Genomic DNA, 26,630 nt, shown 5'->3' on the forward strand with positions numbered 1-26,630 from the left:
CCATGTGGGGGCACAGCAGCCAGGGTGTTACTGCTTTAGGCTGGAAGGAATTCTGCGTAGTGAGGGGGGCCCCCAGCCATGGAATGAATAAGCAGCTGGGCTATTTGGAAGGGAGGTAAGCAGAGTGTGTGTGTGTGTGTGTGTGTGTGTGTGTGTATGTGTGGGGGGGTGTCTGTCTGTAGATCTATCTCTGTCTGTCTTGGTCTGTCTTGGTCTGTCTCTTGGGCTGTGTAGCAGAACCCAGCTCCTTTCTGAGACCTGAGATCTACATATCAGACAAAGCTGCAGAGGGTGGAGAAGGTGCTGCTGGGAAGGGAAGGGCATTTGGAGAGTTAACTAGAACAGAGAGTTTTCACCTGGCAGGAAGGAACAGCCTCTGTTTTTCCGGATTTGTTTGCAGCTCGAGGCCTTTCTCCCCTGATTCTTCTTGTGGGAGTCTTGATGGTCAGGAAAGGAGTTTGTGGATCGCTGCGCTCTAGCATCCCCTGGCTGGTTGGCCTGCTGGCCCCTGGCTCCATGGGCCCTCCTGTGTTCCCATCTGCCTGTGTTTTCTTAGTTTGGAGGACCAACCGGGAAACAGCTGCATGGTCAGAAGCTGCCAAAGTATGTGCTTTTGACACTAGCAGCATAGGGCAAGCGCAGTGCTCGCCCGAGGGAGCGATCCTGCAGGCTGCCCGTGGACCCGCACTGCTTATCAAGCATTCCAGAGCCTCACCCTGGATGGCAGGAGTGCCTGCAGGCCGCGCCTTGGCTGCACAAGGGAGAAGTGGATTTGCTGTGCATGCGTCCCTGACCAGAGGAGTCTTAGCTCTTCAGAACGTTTTTTTTCCCCCTTGGACTCCCATATCAAGCTCATTTTGAGAAAATATTTGTGTAGAGCGTATCTTGACTTTAGAGGGAGCAGTTTTTAGCTGCTGCCCTGACAGACAATTAAAGGTGAGGGGTACTGGCACCCACCTGCTTTCTGAAAAGTCTCTTTCCTGCTTTGGGTGACATCTTCATAGTTCAGGGGGTCAATTTTGAATTTATGGAGAGCAAGTCATGCTATCAGTGTCAGACGGCAGACAAGAGAAGGGCACGTTCCCAGCGTGGAGAGTTTGGAGACAGCTCTCAGGCCAGGCTTTCATATCTAGGAAATTCTTTTCATTTTATCAGCATCTTTTTTGTTTTGTTAAAAAAAATAGTAACTTGGCAGAAAAGAATATACTTCTTTAACCCTGTAGTAATTCCTCCATTATTACTTCTCCAGACTTACCAAGTTTCTGATTTTGTAGATCAGAGGATGTATTGTCAAAGGGCCCTTTGCAGTCATTATTTCTTATCTTTTCATTTTCTCTGGAATTGAAAGCAGTTCAATAAAATGCAGGTGAGCTCCTTGGCACAGAAGCAGAGTCCAACTGAAATGTAATAAAAGCAGATCTTATTTTGTGAGAGGTTATACCATAATTATAAACATACACGTGGAAAAGAGAGATGTGTGGCCTAGGGTATTTCATACACACCTGGAAGGGAACAGGTTCTGTCCTGGGCATTCTCTTGATTAGAAAGGGCAGGTCCCTCAGTCTTGGAGACTCAGACCACCAACCCTGCTCAGCCTAGTTTTCTTGATGAAGGACCTCTTTTTCCTCAGACCTAGGCTCCTCTCTGCACACAGCCTCACAGGGCCATGATGCATGTGCACTGTGCAGTTCTGTCAGCCTCATAGGGCCGAGATGCACACTGTAGAGTTCTTAGCAGCTAGTGTTCCCCCTCAGGCAATTCTCAAGGAGAAAACTGTGAAGTATGTCTGATCAGTCAGAGCTGATGTTCTGGTCATCAGAAATATTCTGCAGGTCTTAGGATGGATTGACTGCCCCTCTACTGCTGTGCTCCTGTGGTCAGTTCACACTCCACTAACCTCATGGGTCCTGTGTGGAATTTGGTGTCCTTGGGACTATGGGAGTGAAGGAGACAGTGGGGAGGTCGTTCAGCTACTTATTGTTGCTTAGTCATCCTGAAATCTGAGGGGCTGAGTGAATCATGTCGCTTGAATATTTTCTAACTGGTAAGAGTTAAAGGTGATAGAACCATGCCCTGGTAGATATTGTGACAATTGACGCCTGGGCTGTTCGAGTCATTTGCAAACAATGACTCCTGGAACTTTCTATAAGATAAAAGCAACAAAAACTAATAAATCCAGGCCTGGGCTGATTGCTGAAGTGGTAGAACATTTGTCTAACTAGTGTGAAGCCCTGAGTTTGATCTCCGAGATTCCGTAGTCCTGAATGGGAACCATAGTCCTTCCCAGCACCGCAGGTGCCAACATCAGAGGCAGTGCTTGAAAGCCTCCCTGGATCTTGGAAAAAGCACTGTAGCACTGTCCTTCCCGTTGTTCATCGATTTGCTCGAGTGGGCACCAGTAGCGTCTCACAACAAATTGTGAGACTTGTTGTTGCTGTTTTTGGCATATCAGATACGTCACGGTAGCTTGCCAGACTTTGCCGTGCAGGCAAGATACTCTCGGTAGCTTGCCGGGCTCTCCGAGAGGGGCGGAGGAATCAAATCCAGGTCAGCTGTGTACAAGGCAGATGCCCTACCCACTGTGCTATTGCTCCAGCCCCTTGGAAAAAGCCAGCAAATAAAAAAACGACTTTTTCCTTGGAATTTTTTGTTCAAAACAATTATTACATGTGATTTTCAGAGTGTGTCAGTTGAGCTGAATTTTATATTCTCCAGCTTCACTGCAGGACTCTTACAGTTCCCAGGCTCTGGATCCTTGACTGATCCTCCGTCAGGTCCTCATACAGACTCACTACCTGGCCAGATCAGTTTCTCTACAGAGCAGTGAAGTGAAGGTGGGACACAGAGAGGTAGAGTGGCTCATCAAGGTCATACAGCTCTGACCAGACTTTTTAAGGGAGAGACAGATCTGAAACTTAGACCAGAAAGTCTGTGAGGAGATGAAAAAGTCAAAACAAGCATTTATGGTACCAGCAAGGCACAGAGACCAGGATCCCATGCCAGAGAGAGGAGACTTCTGCCATCTGATGGAGTCTCAGGAGAGGAGAAAACTAAGGAGGTAGCAGGTGGTTTGTGTGTGTGTGTGTGTGTGTGTGTGTGTGTGTGTGTGTGTGAGCGTGTGTGTGTGAATACGTATGTGTGTGTGTGTGTGAGTATGTGAGTGTGTGTGAATGTGCATGTGGGTGTGTTTGTGTTTGTCTGTGGGCTTGTATGAGTGTGTGTATCTGTGTGTGTGTGTGTGTGTGTGTGTGTGTGTGTGTGTGTGGTGGTGGTGCAGGGGTGTGCAGAAAAAGCTCATCCCCGAAGTCTCCTGGGAATGAGAGTGTCTGCATGTGTAGGACGCAGAGAAAACAGTCAGGCCTGTTTTTCTAAAATTGCTAACCCCACATGAACGTGGCTGGCTGGGGCCCTTACACAGGGAATTTTCATTTTGTCTTGATTTAATCATTTCTTATTTTCAGTAGACTCTACGGTGAAACCCACTTGACATAGTGTGCATCCCCAGGCCTTTGCCCCTCTCCCTGCCCAAGACGCAGAGTTTCTTTGGTCTCAGTCACTTTCTGCCCCTTGATGGCCCCAGCACCCGCCTGTCTCCCCCTCCTAGCTCTGCCTCTCGTGGCAGGCACAGATTCTGAGGTGAGGTCACCACCAGGAGCTGGTTTCACCGTAATGTTCTAGCGAGCAGATGATGGCGGCATCATTTGCCATTCCTCCTCTTGAGACGCTTTTCCATGGTTTGGGGTGGGGGTGGGGAGTGGAGTGTTGTGTCTGTAAGGTCATTCATCCCTGGAGGATCCGGGGAGTACTTTAGGGTGTTGTGAGTGGGTTTAGCAAGGTGGCCTGAGCGGGATCTGCAGGAGGGAGAAGGGATCGTAGCTGTGCTTGCTGCCACCATGGGATGGGACTGTTGGGGGCCTCCCTCTGCTAAGGCTCCTGACCCAGAGGTGTAGACATGCTGGAATAGTGGGGGAACAGGGACTTCACCGTCACCATCATCCCCACCCTCACAGAGCAGCATCTCAGGAGTCAGGGACTGAGGGTACACGTGCCTGGTGCAGGGGATGCAGAAAATACAGTCAGACCCATTTCCTTCCAAAACGAAATCGTTCATTCCACGTGAACGTGGCTGGCTGGTCTGGAATTTTCGTGTTTCAGTTTGAAAGGACCTGAAAACAGATGGCTGTGAGGGAGATTTGACTTCTAAGTGTTGTACTTGGCCATCTCTTTTTGTCTCTTAAGCATTGACACAGCCTCTCTGAGTTACTTATTTTTTTCTTTGTCAAAGAGGCTTTTTGATTTCTACTTGTTTGGATTATTCTGGTTTTCTAGTCTCTGGAAAACCCAGACTAGAAAACCCAGCTCCGGGAAGCGACATCTTATTGTCTCATTCTTACTTTGGACAACCTGGCAGGCTACCGAATGTAACCTGCCCACACGGCAGAGTCTGGCAAACTCCCCGTGGTGTACCCAATATGCCAAATACCAGTAACAACGATGGATCTCATTCTCCTAACCCTGAAAGAGGCTTGAATATGGCACTTTTCAAAGTCTCAGGGCTAGGACGAAGGAGACGTTACTGGGGCCTGCTCGAGGCAATCGACGAACAACAGGATGATCATGATCTGATCGATCGTGATCGGATTATTCTGAAAGTCAAATGAGATCCAACCCTGGGCCTTTTGGGCCATAAACTTGAAGCTGTCCATAGACGGGAGGCCTCTTCCTCTACTCCCTCTTTCTTGATGAGGGACAACAGGGTGGCTGCTCTTTCTTGCAGTCTCTGCCACCCTTCTGCTCCGTGGCCCACCCACCCCACCCAACATTTGCTACCTGTGCCTGCTGCACCACCATCCCTGCCCCGCTTCTCTCCAGGCGGGCCACCGAGCACGCTGTGGGGAGTGCTCAGCGCAGTGAGCCTGAAAGGATCTAGGGGCCATAGGGGTCCTACTGAGAATTCTGCTGGGAGTGAACATGATCTCAGCTGGGGATGTCGATGGATAGGTGGAATTCAGAATTTTCACTTGAAAGGAGGAGCACCAGACACTGAGACTGGCAGAGGCCCAGGAAGCAGCTGGTGGGCAGGGAGGAAGTGAGGCTGCATAGGAGGCCCGTCGCTGTCCTTGTGGAAAGAGCTGTTAGAGTAATCTTGTCTCCCATCACTCGGATACTTGCTGTGAGTTCCGTGAATCCTGTGGCCACTCTGAGTGGGAAGAACGATTCTATCCCATCAGTGACTCGGGTTTTGCAGTCCATATGGGACCAAGTAACAAGGAAGGAGGAAGAAGGAAGGATGCAGGAAGGAGGCCTCATCTCAGTCTCTGGAAGCAGTCCTCACTTTCACTCACTGAAGTGGGCAGTGGGTTTTGTCTTGCAAGTGGAGTCCTCTTACCAAAGTACAATCTGGGGATTCCAGAGAACCTGTGTCAGCCCTTTCTTCACTACCAGGCCATCAATGATGGAACCACAGGGAAGACCCTGGATGTCTGTCCAGAGTTCCCAGGCTTTTAGAAAGACTTTCTTTCTAAGTAATTCAGAAACTTGCAAGGGATGTATTCAGGACTTTGCAGTCTTGGTTGTTATTCTTTTTCTGTGTGTAAATTATTAATTGGGGAGGGACAGGAATGGAACTTCAGGCAGCACAGGAGTCCCAGGAACACTGCCGAATGTGGTCCTCTCTGAGCAACAGCAAAAAGCATTTGCCGGCTTCTGGGTGCGTGATGCCAGGAGGATGATCGTGGCTGTTGGGCTGTGTCCCTCGCACGGGCTCCCTGGGTGAGTGCTCTGAGGACAGCTCCAGCCATGCTTCCGATGCCCATTCTGTGTGTGCTTAAAAATGCCTGTCCTTTTCGAATGTCTGCTCATGAAAATAGTAAGTGGCCCCTTCATTGCCTACAAGAGTCAGTTCACCTTGATGAAAGGATCGTGTTCCCTGGAGACGATGAACATTTGGGTGGTGAATGTTTGTGCAGCTTGTTCTTGACAGTTGTTTTTGAAGTCATTAGGCCAATTCTTTTAAATCACATTTAGAGAAAAAGATGTGAAAATCAGGTACACAATCTTCCTAGCATGAAATCTGTTTCTAGGATTCTTGGACAGTGGTCTGCCTCCACCCCCCATCTCCACCCACTGCTGCTCACCCAGGATGCAGCACTGATTCCACTGACCACATGCGTCCTCTGTGTAGTGGGGTCTGTGTCTCCTGTGAAGCAGAGGACATCACTGTCCTTGTCATGCTCTGCAGAATTGAAGTGGAAGCCCTCATTTCTCAGGGCTTGCATTAGTTAGATTATCCTGAAGGAACTCTAGTAGAAGCAAAAATAAGCTGGTATGTTCCTCAGTGTGTTTCTCATGGTTGCATCTCTGCTGGTGTTTCCTCAGTGTCTCTAAAGCTGATTGTCTGTGTTGTGGTTATTTTTTTTTCTTTTTCAAACGTACTATTTCTCTCTGATAGGATTCTCATCTAGATAATCTCATATAATTGACTCACCTCAATATAAATACCAATATTCATAAATTCAAACAAGGACATACCAAATGAGGGTTTCACTGGGAAGTGATATTAAGATTGAGCACCAAACCATGTGGTTTGGTGGCCCCAAGGGTGATTTGGCATAAACCCTTGCCCAGGAACTGGTATCTGATCTGAGCTCTGACTCCCCAGTGGACATGAATCCATCAGAGCCTAAAAATGTTCCATCATTTGTAAGCATGATCTGGGGTACATCTTATACTTGCAGAATTGTAGAGATGACATTTAGGGGTGTGTTTGGGTCACACCCAGCCAGTGCTCATGGCTTACTCATGGCTCTCTGCTCAGAGACCCTGGCAGTGCTCTGAGATGCAGTGCCAGAGATCAAGCTAGAGTAGACCACATGCAAGGCAAGTTCCTTAACTCCTTCATGGCTCTTCAACCCTTATCGATGACATGATGCGTGCTTGGTGGTTGTGGGTCTCCTCTTACTGAATTGGTAGAGTTTGGTGCGGCTGAACTGGCATGTCCTGCAACCCAGCCCAGGGTCACTTTGGCGAGTGGCGACTGGTTGCCTGTGGATGGAGCTGTTGGTGTGTGCCCTCCTGCGTCTCCCTGAAAGTGAAGTGCCTTGGACTGGAAGCCATGTGGACTGGGTTCTGGTTGCATCTCTGCTGAATTTGGGACCTTTGATTCTTCTGTCATGCTGTTATTTTTCTATTATTCAGCTGCTTTCTCAAATAGTTACATTTATTTTCCTAGTTTTTTTTAAATGTAAAGAACCACGATTGACAAAGTTATTGATAGTTGAGCTTTAGGCATATGATGTTCTATACCAATCCCACTGCCAGTATCAGCTTTTCTCCACGGTGTTTCCGTGTTCCCTCCCATACCCACTCACTATCCACCTTGATAGGTATGTTGTAAAGTTTGCTGATTGTAGTTTGGATCTCATGTTTTCAGTGTCATTGAGTCTGTGGTAATATATAGATATTCCACCGTGCCCCACCCTCCCCCATGCACACGGTATACTCTACTCCTGTTCCCCATTAATTCCGTTTCCCGTTAATTAGTGGATTTCAATTCATTCATCTTCTTCCTTCCTTCTTTGATGGTAAAGGGAAAAGGTAAAGGCCCTCCCGTTGTTCATCGATTTGCTCGAGCGGGCCCAGTAACGTCTCCATTGGAGATTTTGTTGTTACTGTGTTTGGCATATTGAATACATCACAGGGAGCTTGCCAGGCTCTGCCGTGCAGGCGAGATACTCTCGGTAGCCTGCCGGGCTCTCCGAGAGGGGCGGAGGAATCGAACTCGGGTTGGCCATGTTGGCTGCGTGCAAGGCAAACGCCGTACCGCTGTGCTATCACTCCAGCCCTGCTTCGATGAAACAGGAGTAATAATGGCTAGTTGACTAGGTGGACTAGACTGTAAAAATAGGGAGGGAAATGAGAGAAAATGAGAACAAAAATGTACTTGTCTTCTAATAGGTGCTCATTAAACTCTAGTAGTCATCCATGCCAGTCCCTTGAGTTATTCCTGAGGCTTGATTCAGCCCTGCCTCTTAGAATCTCAGCAGTCACACTCCGTGTTGTGCCCTGTTCCCCCTCGCAGGTCCTCCCCTAGCTCTTCTTAGGACACGGTTGGTGATGTTCCCTGCTGGACTTGTCCCATGTCTACTGTTCTCCCCCTTTCATTCTTTCCTGGGGCACAGTCTCGCAAGAGGGAGCTGGTTTCATGCTCTCAGCATAGTATCCCCAAATGCCTATCATATTGCCCTAGTAATTCAAACAGTCCAGAAACTGCTGACCAAGTCTCACCTCTAGCGTGACAGACAGAAAGCAGAGTGCTGGCAGGTCTTTACAGATTGGCCTTTGCTCAGCCCACCTGCGTACAGCAGCTCCAGGGCCTTGAAGCACCTCCTGTGTTGTGTGCTTACAACATCACACTTGATCTGAAGAAATGATATGGGAGGAGCGACTGAAGGCCAGCAGGGAACTCCCTTTGCTGTTGGTCAGTTTCAGGCCTGGACCCTGGTAGCCATTCTACTCACCAGCAGTGTGAGGGCTGGGAGTAACTGAATGCCACAAATGCTACACCCTGGGCTGAGTCATAATGGGAACAAGGCTTGCTTTCCCCACCCACATTTTTTTGGTTTTGTTTTGGGTTACACCCATCGGTGCTCAGGACTTATTCCTGCTCTGTACTCGGGGACCACTCCTGGCATGCTGGCGGACCATATGGGGTGCTGGGGATTGCACTTGGGCCGGTCACATGCAAGGCAAGAACCCTTCTGTTCTATTGATCAGGTTTGCCTGCAGAGCTGCTCTCTGGGCCTGTGGGCCTGCTGTGCACTCACAGAAACTCTGTGCTGAATGGACAGACCCCCAGGGGCCAGGGAGAGAAGCAGGGAAGGTGCTTGCCTTGTATGCAGCCGAACTAGGTTCCATCCCCGTTCATTTTCCCTTGAACCCCACCAGGAGTGAACCTTGAGTGCAGAGCTCTCTGACACTGGGTCCAACAAACAAAACTGAAAACAGACCAGATGTAAGCCTTGGAAGTCTCTTTTCCTTGAGTTCCACTTTTAGGTTTGGGAATGGTGAGAGGGTGGCAGGCTTCAAAAACAGGTATTGTGTTGCCTAAGATTGTGTTCCTTGGTTCCATAGGAGATACTCAGGAGACTTGAGGTAGACTGATGAGTATGGGCTGTCTCTTGTCGCAAGCGTCATGGGAAATTCTTGGGAATGTTGGAGCAGAGCTCAGAAGTGAAACAAATGGTGAAATGAACTGAATCCTCAGGGCATAATGATTGCAAGGGCGAGACATCCCGTTTTAAGGAGATGATTTTTTCTGCATCTCGAGGCCAAAGGATTCTGTCTCCCGAGTATGTTGGAACATTCAGATTGTTTCCACTCTGGTTCCTGTTGCTGGGGCATACGTCCGCTGGGAGGGTCCATGAGGAGTGTTTGTCCCCAGTTACTAGTGCTTGGTTGTTGTGAATTGTTTGCTTAAAAAAAATGAACGTTACTTGTTCGAAGGGTCCTGTACCCTGCCCATACCTGACCTAGAGTCTCTTTCTTGTTTCTCCCCTCCCAGTGCTGCACACACAGGGCCCTGTGGATGGCAGTCTTTACGCCAAGGTGAGGAAGAAGAGCACGTCCGAGTTGGGGGGGCCCCCAGCTGCCATTTCCACCAGCAGCCCAGACCACGGGGAGCACACACTGTCGGTCAGCAGTGATTCTGGACACTCCACCACTTCAGCCAAGACAGACAGGACTGAGGAGCGCCTTGCTCCGGGGCCCAAGAGGGGCCTGAGCCCCCAGGAGAAAGCTGAATTGGACCAACTCCTCAGTGGCTTTGGCTTAGAAGATTCTGGTAGCCACGTCAAGGATATGACTGATGCTCACAGCAAGTACAGCGGGACACGCCACGTTGTACCCGCCCAGGTTCATGTGAACGGAGATGGCATGCCCAGGGACCGGGAGACGGACATCCTGGACGACGAGGTACCCAGCCATGACCTGCACAGTGTGGACAGCATCGGGACTCTGTCCTCCTCCGAGGGCCACCCCTCGGCCCACCTGGGCCCTTCCACCTGCCACAAGACCAGCCAGAACTCGCTGCTCTCGGATGGATTTGGCAGCCCTGGAGAAGAGCCACAGGGTCCCCTGGGCCCAGACCTGGGCCTCAGTGGGGGGCCCCCATATGAGCGGGAGCGGGCTCTTGGGGGTCAAGAGCCCAGACCACTGCAGCCTCTGCTGAGGGAGCCATCTGTGTCTGCCCAGACGCAGGCCTTTGGACAGAGTGGCTACTCCACACAGACCTGGGTCCGCCAGCAGCAGATGGTGGCCACACATCAGTATGGCTTTGGCCCCGAGTCAGAAGCCAGGCTTGTCAGCCGGGGCTCAGCAGACAGCTCGGGCCTGCTGCAGGCCCAGCCCAGCATTCTGGTCACACCTGCCAGGGGGCCTGGGAGGGGGGCTGTCCACAGGGGCCTGGGGCTAGGGCCACAGCCCCTGGACACACAGTGCCCCTCTCTAGGCAGGGCCTGCAAACCCAGGTTCTCCGACATGGGGCTGGTGAACGGGACCGGCCTGGAGCTGAGTACAGACCCCTCTCTGGGCTCGCCCACCCTGGACATTGACCAGTCCATCGAGCAGCTCAACAGACTCATCTTGGAGTTGGACCCCACCTTTGAGCCCGTCCCCACCCACCTCAATGCCTCTGGTGGCCAGGCCAATGGCCTGGGAGGTGGACTCCGGGCAGGCGGCTGCTTGCAGGACACAGAGGGCTGCAGAGCGCCCATGAGGCCAGGTGAGTTGGTGTTCCTGGGAAGGTGGCTTCCCACGAGGTCCTTGTGGAGAGACATTTCACTCCATGTGAAACTCTCCTCTTTTGGGCTGAGGAGGCCATGCTCCCTGTCACTGATCAGAGAAGCCCACCTGCTAGACTCCGCCGAAGGCGGGGGGCCCTTGCTTGGCTTTCTGCAAACGAAATTTTGTCACTTGATTGAGCAGTCGGTGAGGACCAGGTGCCTCAGCTGTTTGCCTCAGTCTTGCCTTTTGCAGCATGAGCTTCACAGAGTCAGGGTGCGACAGGAGATGGTTTAGAAAGGCAGTGTCTTCCTCCGCGCCAGTGTGTCCACAAACAGGGCTCTGCCAAAGAGCATGAGACGCCACTCTCGAGTCTGGGGTTAGGAAGTCTGTGGGGTCAGGGGCGTGAGTCCTGCCCTGTGAGGTGTCCCTAGACTGGTCATGAGGTATGGAGAGTTGTTCCCGAGAGGCAGGAGCTCTGGTGATGCCCCTGGGAAGAGGCTGAACAAGTGAGCATTCTGGGTGTTGGACCAGGGGTGCAGTTCAGGAGAGCTGGGCTGAGAGGGAGGGTAGGAATTGGGCCGCACGGTGAGGCCGCTTGCCGACCCGGAGACAGGCTCCCTTAGTCACAGGCTGTGTGGCTGAGGGTCTGCATTGGGTAAGAGCCTTTTTACCCCGCTCAGATGCCAGGACAGGCTGGGATGCATGGGGTGAGTCAGCAGTCACTGCATGAATGTGGGGGGACAAATGCGAGATTAAATCAGTGACTGAACCTGAAAGGTGTCATCCCCAGAGCTATCAGGGTGAGCCTGGAGAGGGCCAGGAGTCAAAGGACACTGGGATAATGGGGTCTCTGAGGCAAGGCATTGTGTGCATCTAGAAGCTTCTACACAGAGAAGACCCCACCAAGCTGGCTGAATGGGCCAAGATCTCACAAAGCACCCCATATAGATTCCTGAGCCTCCCAGAAGGCATCCCTGAGTGCAGAGCCAAGAGTAAGTCCTGAGCACCGCTGGACGTGCCTCTCCTCAAAGAAAAAAAGTGAGCACAAGTGGTGTGATGTCCCAGCTTTTCTGGGCTCTCAGGACCCTGAGCCTTATTCACCAAAAGGAGCATCCATGAGACTTTTTTGTTTGTTTCTTTTGGCCATACCCAGCAGTGTACCCTGCTCTAACCCTAGAGAAGACTCTAATACAGGCTGTCAGGTAGCAGTAGTGAGAGTTGACTCTCTGCAGCAAAATATCCAAGTTTTTTGGATCTTTCACTTATCACTTAATCACTTAACTTCCCGTTAGTCGTCGATTTGCTCGAGCGGGCTCCAGTAACGTCTCCATTTGTCCCTGTCGCGTGCTAGTGTAGCCCAATGGCATCTGTTCGCTCTGGGAACATGAAGAGCCTCAAACCGATCGTTTATGATCTTGACGAAGAAGTCTGACCATCTGGTAGGTGGGCAGCCACGTGGTCTTTTGACATCCCGTGGAATCCAGTCGGTAACAGCTCTGGTCCAACGGTCGTCTTTAAATCTCATTACGTGACCAGCCCATCTGAGTTTTGACACCTTGGCAAATGAGACAGCGTCCCTGATTCTTGATCGTCGACAGAGGTTGGAACTCCGGATTCTTTCTCTCATTTGAGTGAAACGTGATATTCCAAGCATAGCTCTTTCTATTCTTCTTTGGGAGACCTGAATAGCATTCTCATCCTGTCTGGATTTTTATAAAGTGATTTTTAAGTTTTATTAAAGAACAAACTATTCACTCGAGTCATCCTAAATAGGATTAGCAGAACACTAGATGAAGGACAACCATGTGAACAAGCTGGATTCCGAAAAGGATTCAGTACCATCGACCATATCCACACAATAACCAAGCTCATTGAGGTATCTCGGGAGTTCAAGATGCCGCTCTGTCTAACGTTCATTGATTTAAAGAAGGCCTTTGATTCTGTTGAGACGGAAGCGGTCATGGAAGCCCTAGCCAATCAGGGCGTACAAACTCAATACATCAGGATCCTTCGTGAGCTCTATTGCGGATTCACTACCAAGATCTCACCATTCTACAAAGAAGTAATCATCCATATCAAGAGAGGGGTTCGGCAGGGTGATACCATTTCACCAAAACTCTTCAGTGCCACCCTCGAGAACATCATGCGACGACTAGAATGGGAAAACATGGGAGTGAAGATAGATGGTCGGCAACTACACCACCTCCGCTTTGCTGATGACATCGTTCTAATAACACCAAACATCAGCCAAGCGGCACAAATGCTTGCGGACTTTGACCGTGAGTGTGGAAAGGTCGGACTACAGCTGAATCTTACGAAGACAATGTTTATGAGAAACAGCCTTGTTCCTGACGCTCCATTCGCTCTCAACGGAACCACCATCTCCGAATGCAACAGTTATATATACTTAGGTCGAGAAATCAACATGATGAATGACCTGGCACCTGAGTTACGCAGGAGGAAGAGAGCGGCTTGGAATGCCTTCAAGAGCATTGAAGAAATAACTAAAAGGACAAAGAACCTCCAACTACGAGCACATCTCTTTGATTCCACTATTCTTCCTGCATTAACATATGCCTCAGAGACCTGGACCCTACGAAAACAGGATGAGAACACTATTCGGGTCTCTCAAAGAGGAATCGAAAGAACTATGCTTGGAATATCACGATTCACTCAAATGAGAGATAGAATCCGGAGTTCTGATCTTCGTCAACGCTCAAGAATCAGAGACGCTGTCTCATTTGCCAAGACATCAAAAATCAGATGGGCTGGACATGTAATGAGGTTTACAGACAACCGCTGGACTAGAGCCATTACTGATTGGATTCCACGAGACATCAAAAGATCACGTGGACGCCCACCTATAAGATGGTCAGACTTCTTCGTCAAGACCCTAAATGATCGGTTTGAGGCTCTACATGTTCCTAAAACGAACAGATACCATTGGGCTACGCTAGCACGCAACCGGGATGAATGGAGACGTTACTGGCACCCGCTCGAATAAATCGATGAATAACGGGGATTAAGTGAAAATTAAGTGAAAAAAAAATTAAAGAACTGTGATTTACAAAGTTATTGATAGTTGAGTTTTAGATATATAATCTTTGGGATGTATGGATGTGTGAACTTGCTCATTTAAGATTTATTCAAGATTCTAAATTTTAAAAAGATTTTATAGGGAACAGAACTGCTTGCATTATCTTACTTCACTGACCTCAAGCAGTAGAAAAGTTAAACCCAGAAGCCTTTCCTCTTATGAGATTTGGAAGTGGTCAGAGACACCAGTTTTCATGGGGAAAGGGATTTCAGGATTAAGAGCACCTGTCATTATTCTTTTAGGTTAATAAGTTTTCTAGTTGGTGGAATCACTACTGACCAATTTCAGTTTTGCTATTCCTGGTTTCGGTTTTTGTTTTGGGCCACGCCTGGCATTGCTTGGGGCTTATTCCTGACTCTGCTCAGGGATCACTCCTTGGGGCTCTTGGGGGGACCAATGGGGTGGGGTGTTGGGGATTGGACCCAGGCTGTGTGCAAGGCCTTACCTCCAGACCCAGGTTTTGTGGTTTCTAAGTCTAGAACAAAGAGCTGAGTTTTCAGAGCCTTCCTTTATGTCTTTCCCCTCCCCCTCATGTGGTGATATTTAAATGAACTTAGTAGAACCTGATGAGCTTACCTCTTTAATTAAATTTTTTATTTTGATCTTAGGTCCTCTTGTTCCTATATAATTAAAAAAAATAAATTTTTGAATGGGAGAATATTCAGTAGACCAATAAAATTCAGTGTATATTCGGTTATTGATTTCTTCATTTTTGGCAGAGATTCAGGGCCATTTTAAATCTTTTTAAAAATTATTTTGGAGCCATTAAAAGATACGATACTAAATTACTGTGGGAAGATATGATAGTAAATCACTGCCCTTCAAAGACCTTTGGGAATTTAAATGTGACAGTTCAGAGAGCTGCGTCTTAGCACTGGGGTCCCATCGCTGATGGTAGCTTGTGACACTGGGCCAAGCAGAGGGGCTGTGTCCTCCTAATGTCGTGCCTGGCTTTCAGTTTTCAGCCAAGCCGTCTGCTTTAGAAGCCTCACACCGGGATGCAGCAGGCCTTTAAATGAACTTTAAATGAACTTCCATGTGATGGATAGATGTAAGGCCGGTTACGGCTGTCCTAGAACAGCTTGCAGCTGGAGGCATGTGGTGCTGTCTGGTATATCTTGATTGAAATCCCAAAGAATGTTCCAGAGTAAGGACAGTGAGAGGACTGGGCGGGCGGAGCACATACTTGTCTTTGTGAACTCCAGGTTTGTTCCCCAGCACCACAGCCAGCTGCCAGGCTAGAAGTGACCCCTGAACACCACAGGTGTCTCCCCAGCTGGAACTCTGTGCTCTGGGCCATTTCAATAGAGAAGCGGGCAAACTTTCCTTCCTACCTGCTAGATGCAGAGAACATGGGAGCATGTTTGATTCTGAGATTCAGTCAGTCTGTCAGATTAAACTGGGTCAGCTAGTGAGAGGATAAACAGTCCCTGAAGTCAGAGTTGTGGAAGTATGGTCCCTGCAGCTGGTGGGCGTACAGGCTCTCCCAGGGCTTGGACCTGTGGAGCCTGTGTTGGAAGGTGCTGCGCACCCTCAGCTCATGTCGTCCAGCACCGGGAGTGACGATGTGACACTTGATATTTCCTGCCAATATCTCCTTGATGTTGGCAGCATTGTAATGCAGGTGCTGGGGACAGTGGTGATGACAGCTATGGAATGAGGTGCAGGGGTTGCACTGCCCGGCCATGGCTTTTGGCATTAGTATGCCAAGAAGATGATTGGTTTCCTGAAGTGAGTGAATGCTTCTCTGTGGCTCTCGAGGCTCAACCCTTTGGACTGGGGCCAGTGTCTCAGCAGAGCCCTGTGTGCTTGGCTGACGATGAGAACCCCGAGCTTCTCAGTGCCCTCTCTCTTGCTCCCCTGCAGACAACTGCACATTGTCTTCTATTTTCTTGCCCAGGGCAGGAGTGTGTATGCTCCTGAGCAGAGCTTCAGGGGACCGAGGGATCACTCCTGTTGATACTGGGGCAGCAGGGGTCCAGTGTCGAGTGCTGGGTCCTGAACTTGAGTGCTGCTCAGGACCTGCTTTACCCCGGCACCATTTCACATTGTCTTACTCCAGACTTTTGAGACCCAGTATCCTGAAGTTCCTACAAAGTTCCTATTCTGTAGAGTTTGTCATGAGTTTGAGAAAGCCCTTAGTTACCTGCAGATAGCGGGTGGGAAATGCATTACTTGGTGATCCTCCTGGGGAACACTTGATGTCCTGTATAATTGTCAGGTGCAGCACACCTGTTATTTTAGGGGTGAAAATCTTGCATGGAGGTTGAGTGTTTTCTGGAAAAGTCTCCTTGATATTGGCAGGATAATAACGTGGGTGCTGGTGACAGTAGTGATGACAGCACTGGGAGTGATGATGGGACAGTGGTGTCCTAAGGGCATGATCATGACACTGGTGTTGGTGGTGATGCCTATGGTGACACTGGTTAGAATGATGGCAGCGGGGATGGTGAGCACCTTTGCTCTTCCCAAAGCTGTGCTGGAGGTGGGGAAGGTGGCCTGGTGCCCAGTGCTTGCATGTGTTTGGGGCCCAGTGCTGCCTAAACCACGTGCTCTGCTTGTTGTGTTTCTGCCACCCTGTCAGGTATGTAGACAGAGCTTCTCTCCATATGACCCTGTCCTGTTCCCTTCAACCTGGACCCTGCCATCTGCAAGATGGCACCGTGACTTTCATCTTGTGCACATGCTAAATGTGTCTTGAGTGTCTATAAACAGAAGTGGGGTCAGGGGGTACTGATTTGGGAAGAAACAAAAATGACTCCCTGAGGATTCTCCAGTGTGGGAGCCTCGTACATCAGTTTCACAGACCTCGTTCTTTCACTGGGGAGATTCTGACCAGCAATACTCAAGTAGCAGAAGAATGGCTCCATTTCTGGAAATCCTGATTGAATAGATGGCTGTTCTGTTTTCCTTGTACCTCCAATACTCTCCTGCATGTTGTCAAAATATTAACTCGGGTCATCAACCCCAGCCAGGGTGCTGGCCTGGTGCAGACCCTGTGTCCTGCTTGCCCATGGTGCTAATGTGATCGCCTACCCCTGCGTGTTGGTCCATAGATGTTGATGTCTGCACTGAAGCTTCGAGTCCACAACTTACAATGAGAGAAATTCAAAGTGGTGAGAAGTGTGAACTTTCAGTCATTAATAGGGGACAGCCCACAGGTTTGTTTTAATTTCATTTTATCCCAAATAAAAGGGATCCAAACTGCAAAACTCTGAAGACTTTAGAAGGAGCTTGACTTTCTACGAGCCTTGGTTTTCTCTCTCTCTCTGTGGGTTTGGGTTTTTGGGCATGTCATTTTCGTGATAATGCTTTCTGTGTAGTCTGTGTGTGTGACTTCTTTTACTGAGACTACTGTTTTCCAGAGCTCGGCTATGGTGCTGTGGTCAGTGCTTATTTCCTGTCAGTTTCTTTGTTTATTTTTTAAGCCTGCAAAATATTCCCCCTTTCGGAGGACCATGTTTTTTTGTTTTTTTGTTTTTTCATTTTTTTAATTTTTTAGGACCATGTCGTATTGATCCATTCATTGGTTGATGGATTATTAATTAAGCTGTTTGTATCTTTGGCTATTATGAACATTTATGTGCTAGTAGTATGTTTGGATATCGTTTGAGTTTCTTGTCAGTGGACAGCTGGTTTACAGGGCAGTTATTAACTTATACTGCCCCTCTTCAGGATGGAAAGTCCACTGAGGACACTCCCTCATGTCCAGTGTCCAGCTTGTTTTAGGAAGCCTTGAGAGAGGAAGGATGAACACATTGGTCTGGAAAGAGAGCTGCCCAGTGAACTTTCATTTGAGGAGGGTTGGGATCTGTCTACCCAAGGGCAGATGGTGGGAAGACTCCCTCCACCCAAATAGAGGTGCTGGTGGAGCCCAGACGTGCTGGCCTAAATTTGCTACCACTCAGCCTTTTCCTGAAAGTCATACATGAGGGATTTTCCTTCGTGGCCTATTGGCCATTTGGGGCTGTGGCCTCACTCACCTGCAGTGACTTCCACTAAGGTGACCTTGGAGGTGAATAGCCCTAGTGATCATCCTGAGGCATGTTATGTAAATGCAGTAGTTGCCAACAACAATTTTGAGGAAAGGTTAGTATGGTCAAGTGTTCTAGGGAAAAAAAAATCAGAAAAAAAAAAACACAAACTAAAAGGAACTGCAGTGCTGATTTCTTAACACCTTGAGCCATAGTTTGTGTTAGTCAGACCACATTCAAGTGTGAACCACTGTGGTATGCACCAATGTCAGTGCATTAAGGGGAAGAATCTTTTGTAAGGCAAATAGTACTCTTGCATATTGGTTAATATGTAGATGTTTATACCGTGCTTGAAAGTATAGCTTATTTGGGAGCCAGGGAAGATCGCACAGGAGTCACAGTGCTTGTTTTGCACTCGGCTGATCCTGGTTTCATCCCCTGCAACAGGTACCGTGCGTGAGTGATCCCTGAGCACTAACAAACACAAACTCGGCCCCTAACTCACGGTGTTAAGAAATCATCAGCACTGCCATTCCTTTCTGCTTATTTGTATTATTTTTTTTTTCTGATTCCCCGAACATTGGCAGGTGGGGCCCAAACAAATAGACAAAGCAGCAAATTCTAGCTTATTTAGGTAAAATATGGTAGTATTGTTGAAGTTTCACACAGCAAGTGTATGTTTCCTAGCTGTTCAGGCATAAGTTTTCCTTCAAATGTGCCTTTTTAGAGGAAACAGTATCTCCTTATCAAGCACTTTGGTGTTTATTGGCAGAAGGGACTTTCAGTTTTGCAATCCCGAACTTACCTTCTTAGCATTGTACTCCCACAGACACTTCTGAGATTCTGGTTAGTCAAAGAGGCTTAACAGAGAGGGAGGCCTGGATTTCAGAGACTTGAGCATCACGCAGCTCTAAGATTAAAGGCTTTGAACAACTGTTCCATGCTTTTCAGAAACATACATTGCAGGTAAAAGGACTGATGAATCAATCTCTACTGCAGTTTAGGGAAGGAAATATCATCTTTCTGGACTCCTTAGGCTGGGAAGTGTTTGGGCTTATTGTTGTGGTACTTCTCTTTCTTTAGCACAAGCATGCATTATAAAAATGCAATGAGCTGAAAGCACAATTATTTCCATTTCTGGGAAGTTTTCAAGTTTTGTTGTGCAAGTGTTCTTAATGCAGCACTTCGCTTTTCTATGATCATGCCAAAGAAAAATAGTCAGTGAGCATCTTTTGTGCTTGAGCTGCAGATAAAAGATCAAGGTCATATCTTGGGAGGTTTTCTCTAAGTCTGTGGAGTGGGAGGTTGTCACACTGTCTGCAGAGTTCAGTTACCTGGGAGCTGCAAGGAGTCAGGGCTGTCGGTCACCTGCAGGCCATGTGCCTCCGTGTTTAACGCCCTGGGTTTGTTCCAGGGCACTCCGAAAACAACATCAAAAAAGGGAAGATCCCAAAGGTGGTTCGGATTCTGCTTCCAGCGGGCAGAGGAGAATGACTTGGCTTTACAATTACCTTTGAGCAGAATAGTTGCTGTGGCCTTACTCGGGGTTCTCAGCCTCTTTCTCTTTATGTTGAATCGAACATTCACCCCAATAAAGCTGAATTGCCGTGCCATAAATGCAAGGGAAATACAGGTGCATGCTCAGTCCCCAGCATTAACATAGCTGTGTCTTTCTTGGTTTACATACTTGGGATTTGATATTTAAGAAAGAGAGTGGGCAGGTGTTTTTGTTTTTAGTTTTGTTTGTTCTTAAAATTTTCTCATCAGTGATTTGAGGAAGTCTCCACCAGCACCTCGTGCTTGGTGGGGAAGTGCTCAGTGGCACCTCCCAGTCCAGAGCTGTGTCCCTCCTTCTCTCAGATCAGTGAGGGTGTGCAGGAACCCTCTGCTTCATCCTTAGTAGCGAGCATCACCCTGTCCAGACTCCCACTCCGTTGCACCAGCTGCCCGTGGCCATTCCTGTAGCCCGGTGCATGCTGGGCTGCAGACCCCTCATGTGGCTTCTGGCTGCACTGCCCAGCCAGTGTTCCTGCATGACCAAATAACTCTGCCTCCTTGTCTCCCAGTTCCAGGTTCAGTTTGCTGTGTGCTGTTCTCAGAGGCCTGTGTCGCCTAGCCAGAACTAATGCTCAGGCCCAGCAGGTGTCTTGTTGTCCTCGACCTCCACCCCACCTGTCAATTAAGTGGGATATTCCGATCACTGGGCATGGCACAGAGGGAGAGTGGGGGCTTCCCTGAGTGGGTAGGGGGTCCGCCGGCCCTGATGGTATCCTGAAGATATCTCGACATAAGTTGGCCCCTTGGTCAGTGATGGGAAATTTTGGGGCGACCATTGCAGACCATACCACATTCCACATGTTGGGTGCTGATTCTAGATGGGCAGATACCAATCTGTGCAGGACGAGCCTGTGGACCAGCCTTTTCCAGAAACCTGGCAGCCAGGTGTCACCCAAAGTGTTGGCGAGTGAGTGGAACCCATGTGGAGACATGTACATTGTCTGGGTAGGGGTTAGGTGGGGTTAGCAGCAAAAATATCCCTGCAGTACCAGGGCCAGGTGGGGCCACCGAGGTACCTACAGCTCTTCGTGGAAGGCCCCATGAGTCTGGGCTTTCTGCTCCTTTTCTCTGTCTTTCTCAGAAGTGACCTTTTCCTTGTCTGTGTCTGAACTGCAGGGACAGTTTGGGAGTCTGCCAGAAGATGTCACAGAGAAGACAGCCACCAGCTCTCCTTCAGTGGGACTTGGTGGCTTTTGTTTGTCTTGGGCCACCCCCAGTCGTGCTCAAGGCTTATTCCTGGCTCTGCTCAGGGATCACTCCTGGTCGGGGCCTCAGGGACCACCTGCTGTTTCAAGGACTGAAGTGGGGTTGTCCAGTGCTTTAATGCTGGGCGGTCTCTCTGGCCCCTCTTCTGGCTTTTATTTACTCCTCTGGACTTGACTTCTTCGCTGAAAATAATCATGATGTTGACAGTATTCACGGAGTGAATTCTTTGATGCAGTTCATTATTGAACTCACCAAGTATGCCATAGTTGCAGAAGCCCATTCTTACCAGACTAGAGTTGATTCTTGGTGTAGGAGCTCAGTGTTTGATCTCTAGTTTGCTTTCCATTGTAGATGATGAAGGATGTTTCTTCCTCCTTCCACAGGGCCTTGGGTTGAGATGCTGACCTCTCTATGTGCTGGCAGCCACATGGCCTCACATAGACTGGGGGTGGGTGAAGAAGGCACTGTGGTCCCCCTGTGGGGGTCCAAGGAGGACTGGAAGCATAGCAGCTGCGAGTGGGAGGCAGGGGAAAGAATTGGAATTGGGACTTCATTATATAAGTACCTGTGTTTTTCATGATTCCATTGCTTTCAGTAAGCCAGAGGTAACTTAGAGATTTAAAATTCAAGCGATTTTCATTTGAAATGTGTATAAGTTAAGGCTCAGTGTCGATCGAGCAGTATAAAATTAGTAGTTCTTTGAGACCTGGTGTGCTTCACAGGGTTTCAAGCTGTATTTTCTGTGTATGTGTTTCCTTATGGTCTATAGTGATGTATATTACTTTTATAATCAATCAAGAATAGCACTAACCCCCCAAATCTATAATCAGTCACTTTGGAGAGGGTTGGAAGGAGGTGTGTGTGTGTGTGTGTGTGTGTGTGTGTGTGTGTGTGTGTGTGATCTGAAAGGTGTGGTTCCTCTCATATTGAGAACACAAACACAGTCTTTCAGACCATCTGGTCCACACCAGCCTGGAGGCAGCCTGCAGCCGTGGGCTGTGGGAGTTCTGACAGAGTATGGAGGATGAGAGTGTGTGAATGAGAATGTGTAATGATCCATGTGGGAGATGTGAAAATATGGGAATGTGAAGCTTGTGTGTGTGTGTGTGTGTTTCATTTTTTATAATTTTATTTATTGAATCACCGTGAGAGCAGTTACAAAGCTTTCGGGTCTAAGTCTCGGTTGTACAATGAAACACCCGTGCCTTCACCAGTGCCCATGCTCCACCACCAAAAACCCCAGTATACCCCCATCCCACACCCTCCCCTACCTGTGGGGCAGATGAATTCCACATTACTCTCTCTCTACTTTGAGCACACTCAGTATTTCGATACCAGACCCACCATTATTATTTGAGATTTTACTCCAACACTCAGATCTGCTGAGAAGGCAACAGTAGAAAATTTGTGTTCTATTGCTGGTTATGAACAACATATGATGTCACGTTGGCTCAGTAGGGCCATGGGATTTTGAAATTCCGAAATTTTAACACTTAAATCTTGAGGGATTTCTGCCAAAAGCCACTGGGTTTCGAGATTTGCTCCTGAGTCTCTGGGATCATGGCCGTTGAGCAGCTTGATCAGGAGCCAGAGAGGCCATTTGTAGGCGATGACTTGGGGTCTCATTGGGATGGAGAGGCCAGAACCGGCTCCACCCCCATCCCATGAGGCCCAACAAGTTTCGTCACTGCGGGCCCAAGCCTGACTGTCCAATGGCCTCTGGAGGATGATGGCCACTGAGCCGCCAAGGGGGAGTAGGCAGAGGGACAACACCCTTTCCCCCCAGGGGTGGCCCAGCGACAGTAACCTACTGCAGGGTTCAGACACATTTCTGCCAAAAGCCGCTGGGTTTTGAGATTTGTTTCTGAGTCTCTGGGATCATGGCCGTTAAGCAGCTTGATCAGGAGCCAGAGAGGCCATTTGTGGATGATGACTTGGGGTCTCATTGGGGTGCGGAGGGCAGGCCTGGCTCCACCCCATCCTGTGAGGGCCAAAATGTCTCGTCACTGCGGGCCCAAACCTGACTGTGCAGTGGCCTCTGGAGGATGGTGGCCACTGGGCCGCCGGGGGGAACAGGCCAAGGCACGAAACCTATTCCCACCTGGGTTGGCCCAGCACCGGTAACCTACTGCAGGGACCAAACACATTTCTGCCAAAAGCTGCTGGGTTTCAAGATTTGTTTCTGAGTCTCTGGGATCATGGCCATTAAGCAGTTCAATCAGGAACCAGAGAGGCCATGCCTCCAATTATACAGCTGAGCCAGAAGTGGTTTGTGGGTGTGTTTCCCACATACCTAACTTTTGGCCGTTTACTTTGGTAAACTTTGCCCCAAGGTTTTGGGGTCTGGCCAAAGGCACAGCAGCAATTTTGGGGTATCTGGAAGTCTGAAGGTGCTATCAGACTGCTAATGCACTCGCCTCACAGGTACAGATTGACCTGCTGGCGGCACCATACACCCTGAAGCTTGTGTGTTTTGATGAACTTTCTAAAGTTTTCAATCTGCAAGTACTGATAATTTAACTTTATTACTGATTTGAATCTTTAATATCTTTTTCTTGTCAGATTGCTGTGGCAAGGAATTCCAAAACCCTATTGAATAAGAATGTGTCTGATTTCAGGGGAAAGACTTTCACTACTGAGTATGATTTTGAGTGAGGGTTGTTGTAGGTAGCCATTACTGCCTTGAAATATTTTCATTCTGTCCTTTTTAAGGGCTTTTATCATGAATGATTGATAGATCTTATAAAGTACATTCTCTGTTAATTGATGGAACTGTGTGAATTTTATCTTTCACTTTGTTGCTATGCTGTATTACACTGATTGATTTGTGTGTATTGAATCATTCCTGCCTTCCTGGGATGAATCGTACTTGATTACAGTGTATAATATTTTTGATATATGGTTGAATAAGTTTGCTAAGATTTTGTTGAGGATATTTATATCAGTGTTCATCAGGGATATTGTTCATTTAGTCGATGATTTTCTTGTTTAGTAATGCCTCTTCTTTTAGTATTAGAGTAATTCTGACTTCAATAAAACTCTTTGAAAAAATTTCTATTTCTTCAATATGGAACAGTCAGTCTAAGGTTAGCCACTGTGTTGATTATCAAGCCCATCATGAAATGCTTTGCCATTCCAGTCTTCACTGTTGTATTTATAGTATTTATTTATAGCTTAGATCTGAACTGTAGGGGAGTTCCTAGTAGGTCAGTCTTTCAAAATATGTTCTTCAGAAAAATACTGTTATTGCAGCAATTGCTATTAGTTTCTCAAGCTGTGCGTCGTGCTGTTCCCTTGGAAGAGGTTGAATTCTGACCATTTCCCTCCCTCTCCTTCCAGCACAAATCTCACTTTGCTGGGAGAGTGGTAATGCTGGGCGCTGTAGCAAGAGTGAATCTTGTGGCATTTCCTGCAACATGTGGTGCAGGAAAATCTGACTATTTAGACTTATGATTCAGCTTGAGATTCAGCTCTAACACAGGGGCCTCTGCAGCCTGGAGCCCCAAATGGCACATGCCTAAGATGCATGCAGCTCTGCCTCTGCGGGCACGGGACACTGTCTTCCCGGTCTGTGGCTTCCATCCTGATGCTTTGCCCTACCCAAACTTAGTCCCACTTGGCGTAGGTTGCTTGCAGGAGCTGGGCCTCCCACGGAGTCCTGTGATCCAGAGAATTCCCAAGGGCTTCATGTTTGACTGCAGTAGCTTCCATGTGAGTCTCCCTAAGCTACTGGCATCCATTTGTTATGAAACAGTTATTGTCAGTAAGTTTTTTAATTCTCTCATTTTTTGGTGGAGGGATTTTTGGCCACATCTGGTGGTGCTCAGCAGTTACTCTTGACTCTTCTCTCAGGGGTCACCACTACTGTGGGTTTAGGGGACCATGTGGGGTGCTGGGGATCCAGCCCAGGTTGGCCACGAACAGGGCAAGCACCCTACCTACTGTACTATTGCTCTCGTCCTTCAGTCAGGTTTGAGTGAAAGATCTCTGCACTTCACTGTATGGAAAGGACCTTCAGCCCCCAAATCTTTTTCTTAATAGGCTACTCGAGTGATGAGGCCCTGGGAGGAACGTACCGGAAGTGGAGCCTTGGACAGTATGACAACAGTGCTGGGGAGCAGCCTGCCTTCTCCAAGTACGGGTGGGGGAAGACCACCAGTGTGGACCAAGCTCCCAGCCTGGCATCTTTCCTTTCTCCAGCAGACACCAAAGAGGTACATGCCAACCTGTGTCCATCCAAAATTGTATGTCCTTTCCCACCTGTCCTTTTGGGATACCTGGGTGGGACGGAGGGAGATGACAGGAGTGTGGATGTGAGATGTGAGTCCTTGACGAGGTCATAGACGTCAGCCTAAAATCCCTGTCTCCTGTTTTGGAAAACAATATAGGCATTCCTTAAAAAACTAGAAATTGAGCTTCCATATGACCCAGCAATACCACTTCTGGGAATATATCCCAACGGTGTAAAAAAACACATTAGAAATGACATATGCACCTGTATGTTCATTGCAGCACTGTTCACAATATCCAGAGTGCTCAAGAACAGACAGCTGGTTAAAGAAACTTTGGTGTATCTACACAATGGAATACTATGGAGCTGTTAGATGAAGTTATGAAATTTTCTTATAAGTGGATGATCATAGAGAGTATCATGCTAAGTGAAATGAGTCAAAAAGAAAGGGACAGACATAGAATGACTGCACTCATTTGTGGAATATAAAATATTATGAGATAATATGATATGAGACTTACACTCAAGAACAGTAGAGACAGGGCTAGGAAGATTGCTCCATCCTTGGAAGCCTGTCTTAGGAGCTGGGGGAGAAGGCAGCTGGGATAGAGAAGGGATCACTAAGTCAGTGATGGTTATGGGGATAACTCGAGATGGGATATGTGTGCTGAAAGTAGGTAAAGGACCAAACATGATGGCCCCTCATTATCTGTATTATAAACCATAATGCCCGTAAGTAGAGAGAGTAAGAGGGAAACTGCCTGCCAGGAAGGCAGGGGGAGGGGTGGGAAGGGTGTGGTAGGGATACTGGGGACATTGGTGGTGGAAAATGTACACTGGTAGACGGATGTGTATTCAATCATTGCATGATTGAAACTTAAACATGAAAGCTTTGTAAGTATAGGTCATGGTGATTTAATAAAAATAAAGAAAAAATCACAGTCTCACTGATCTCAAGACGGCAAAGTTGGAATTCAAGAGACAAGAAGAGAAAAATCACTTGAATTCGGTCTTACTAACACACAGAAAGCCAGTGTTCACAGTGTGACAAAATGGATTAAAAAACTGAATCTGACATTCATGGCACATAAAAAAAAGTATGCAGCTAATAGGCATGGACAGTAGAAACAAGGTCCTGTAGGACTGGTCCATGGATGGAAGCTTGCCACGAGTAGAAGGGTGGGGGCAGGGCAGTTAGGGTAGAGAAGCCGCCACTGTGATGGTGATGTTTGGAAATGATCATGCTAGACAAGATCTGAGTGTTGAGAGTAGGCAAAGGGACATACATGAGAACCTGTCAGTATCTATGGTGCAAATCAAAATGCCCAGAAGGAAAGAGAGAAAGAGAGAAAGAAGAACAGTGCCTGCCACGGAGGCCGGCTGGGGGTGGGGAGTGATGGGTTGGTGGGAGGGAAACTGCGGACATTGGTGGTGGGAAATGTGCACTGGCGGAGGGATGGGTATTGGAACGTTGTATTATGACTGAAACCCAATCATGAACAGTTTTATGACTGTATCTCACAGTGATTCGGTTAAGAAAAAGAAAATAAAACTCAGAAAATATAAAAAATGTAAAACTGCAAGGAAAGAACAATAAAGCCAGTGTTCATATTTGAGATCCATCTGTCAACCTTAGGCCTCCCTGTGTGTCTGCTTTGTGTCTGTGTTTTTACATATTTGTAAAGATGTAACCAGTAAGGATGATTTCCTGCTAGCTTGTCCACCTCATACTCTAGTGCTCACTTTTCCCATCCAGTCCAGGCTCTGTCAGAGCCACTCACAG

The 26,630-nt window shown here is 48.1% G+C and overlaps 1 protein-coding gene across 1 annotated transcript in view; it reads left to right on the forward strand.

Moving 5' to 3' along the window:
• Positions 1 to 26,630, forward strand: part of TNS3 (tensin 3) — a 217,173-nt gene that overhangs the window by 123,686 nt on the left and 66,857 nt on the right. The window contains exons 15-16 of the mRNA XM_056108286.1: positions 9,563 to 10,780; positions 24,658 to 24,830. Coding sequence (XP_055964261.1) covers positions 9,563 to 10,780; positions 24,658 to 24,830 — 1,391 coding nt within the window. The remainder of the gene's footprint in view (positions 1 to 9,562; positions 10,781 to 24,657; positions 24,831 to 26,630) is intronic.

Source organism: Sorex fumeus, unplaced genomic scaffold, assembly GCF_029834395.1.
Source record: "Sorex fumeus unplaced genomic scaffold, SorFum_2.1 ptg000205l, whole genome shotgun sequence".
NCBI classification, from domain to species: Eukaryota; Metazoa; Chordata; class Mammalia; order Eulipotyphla; family Soricidae; genus Sorex; species Sorex fumeus.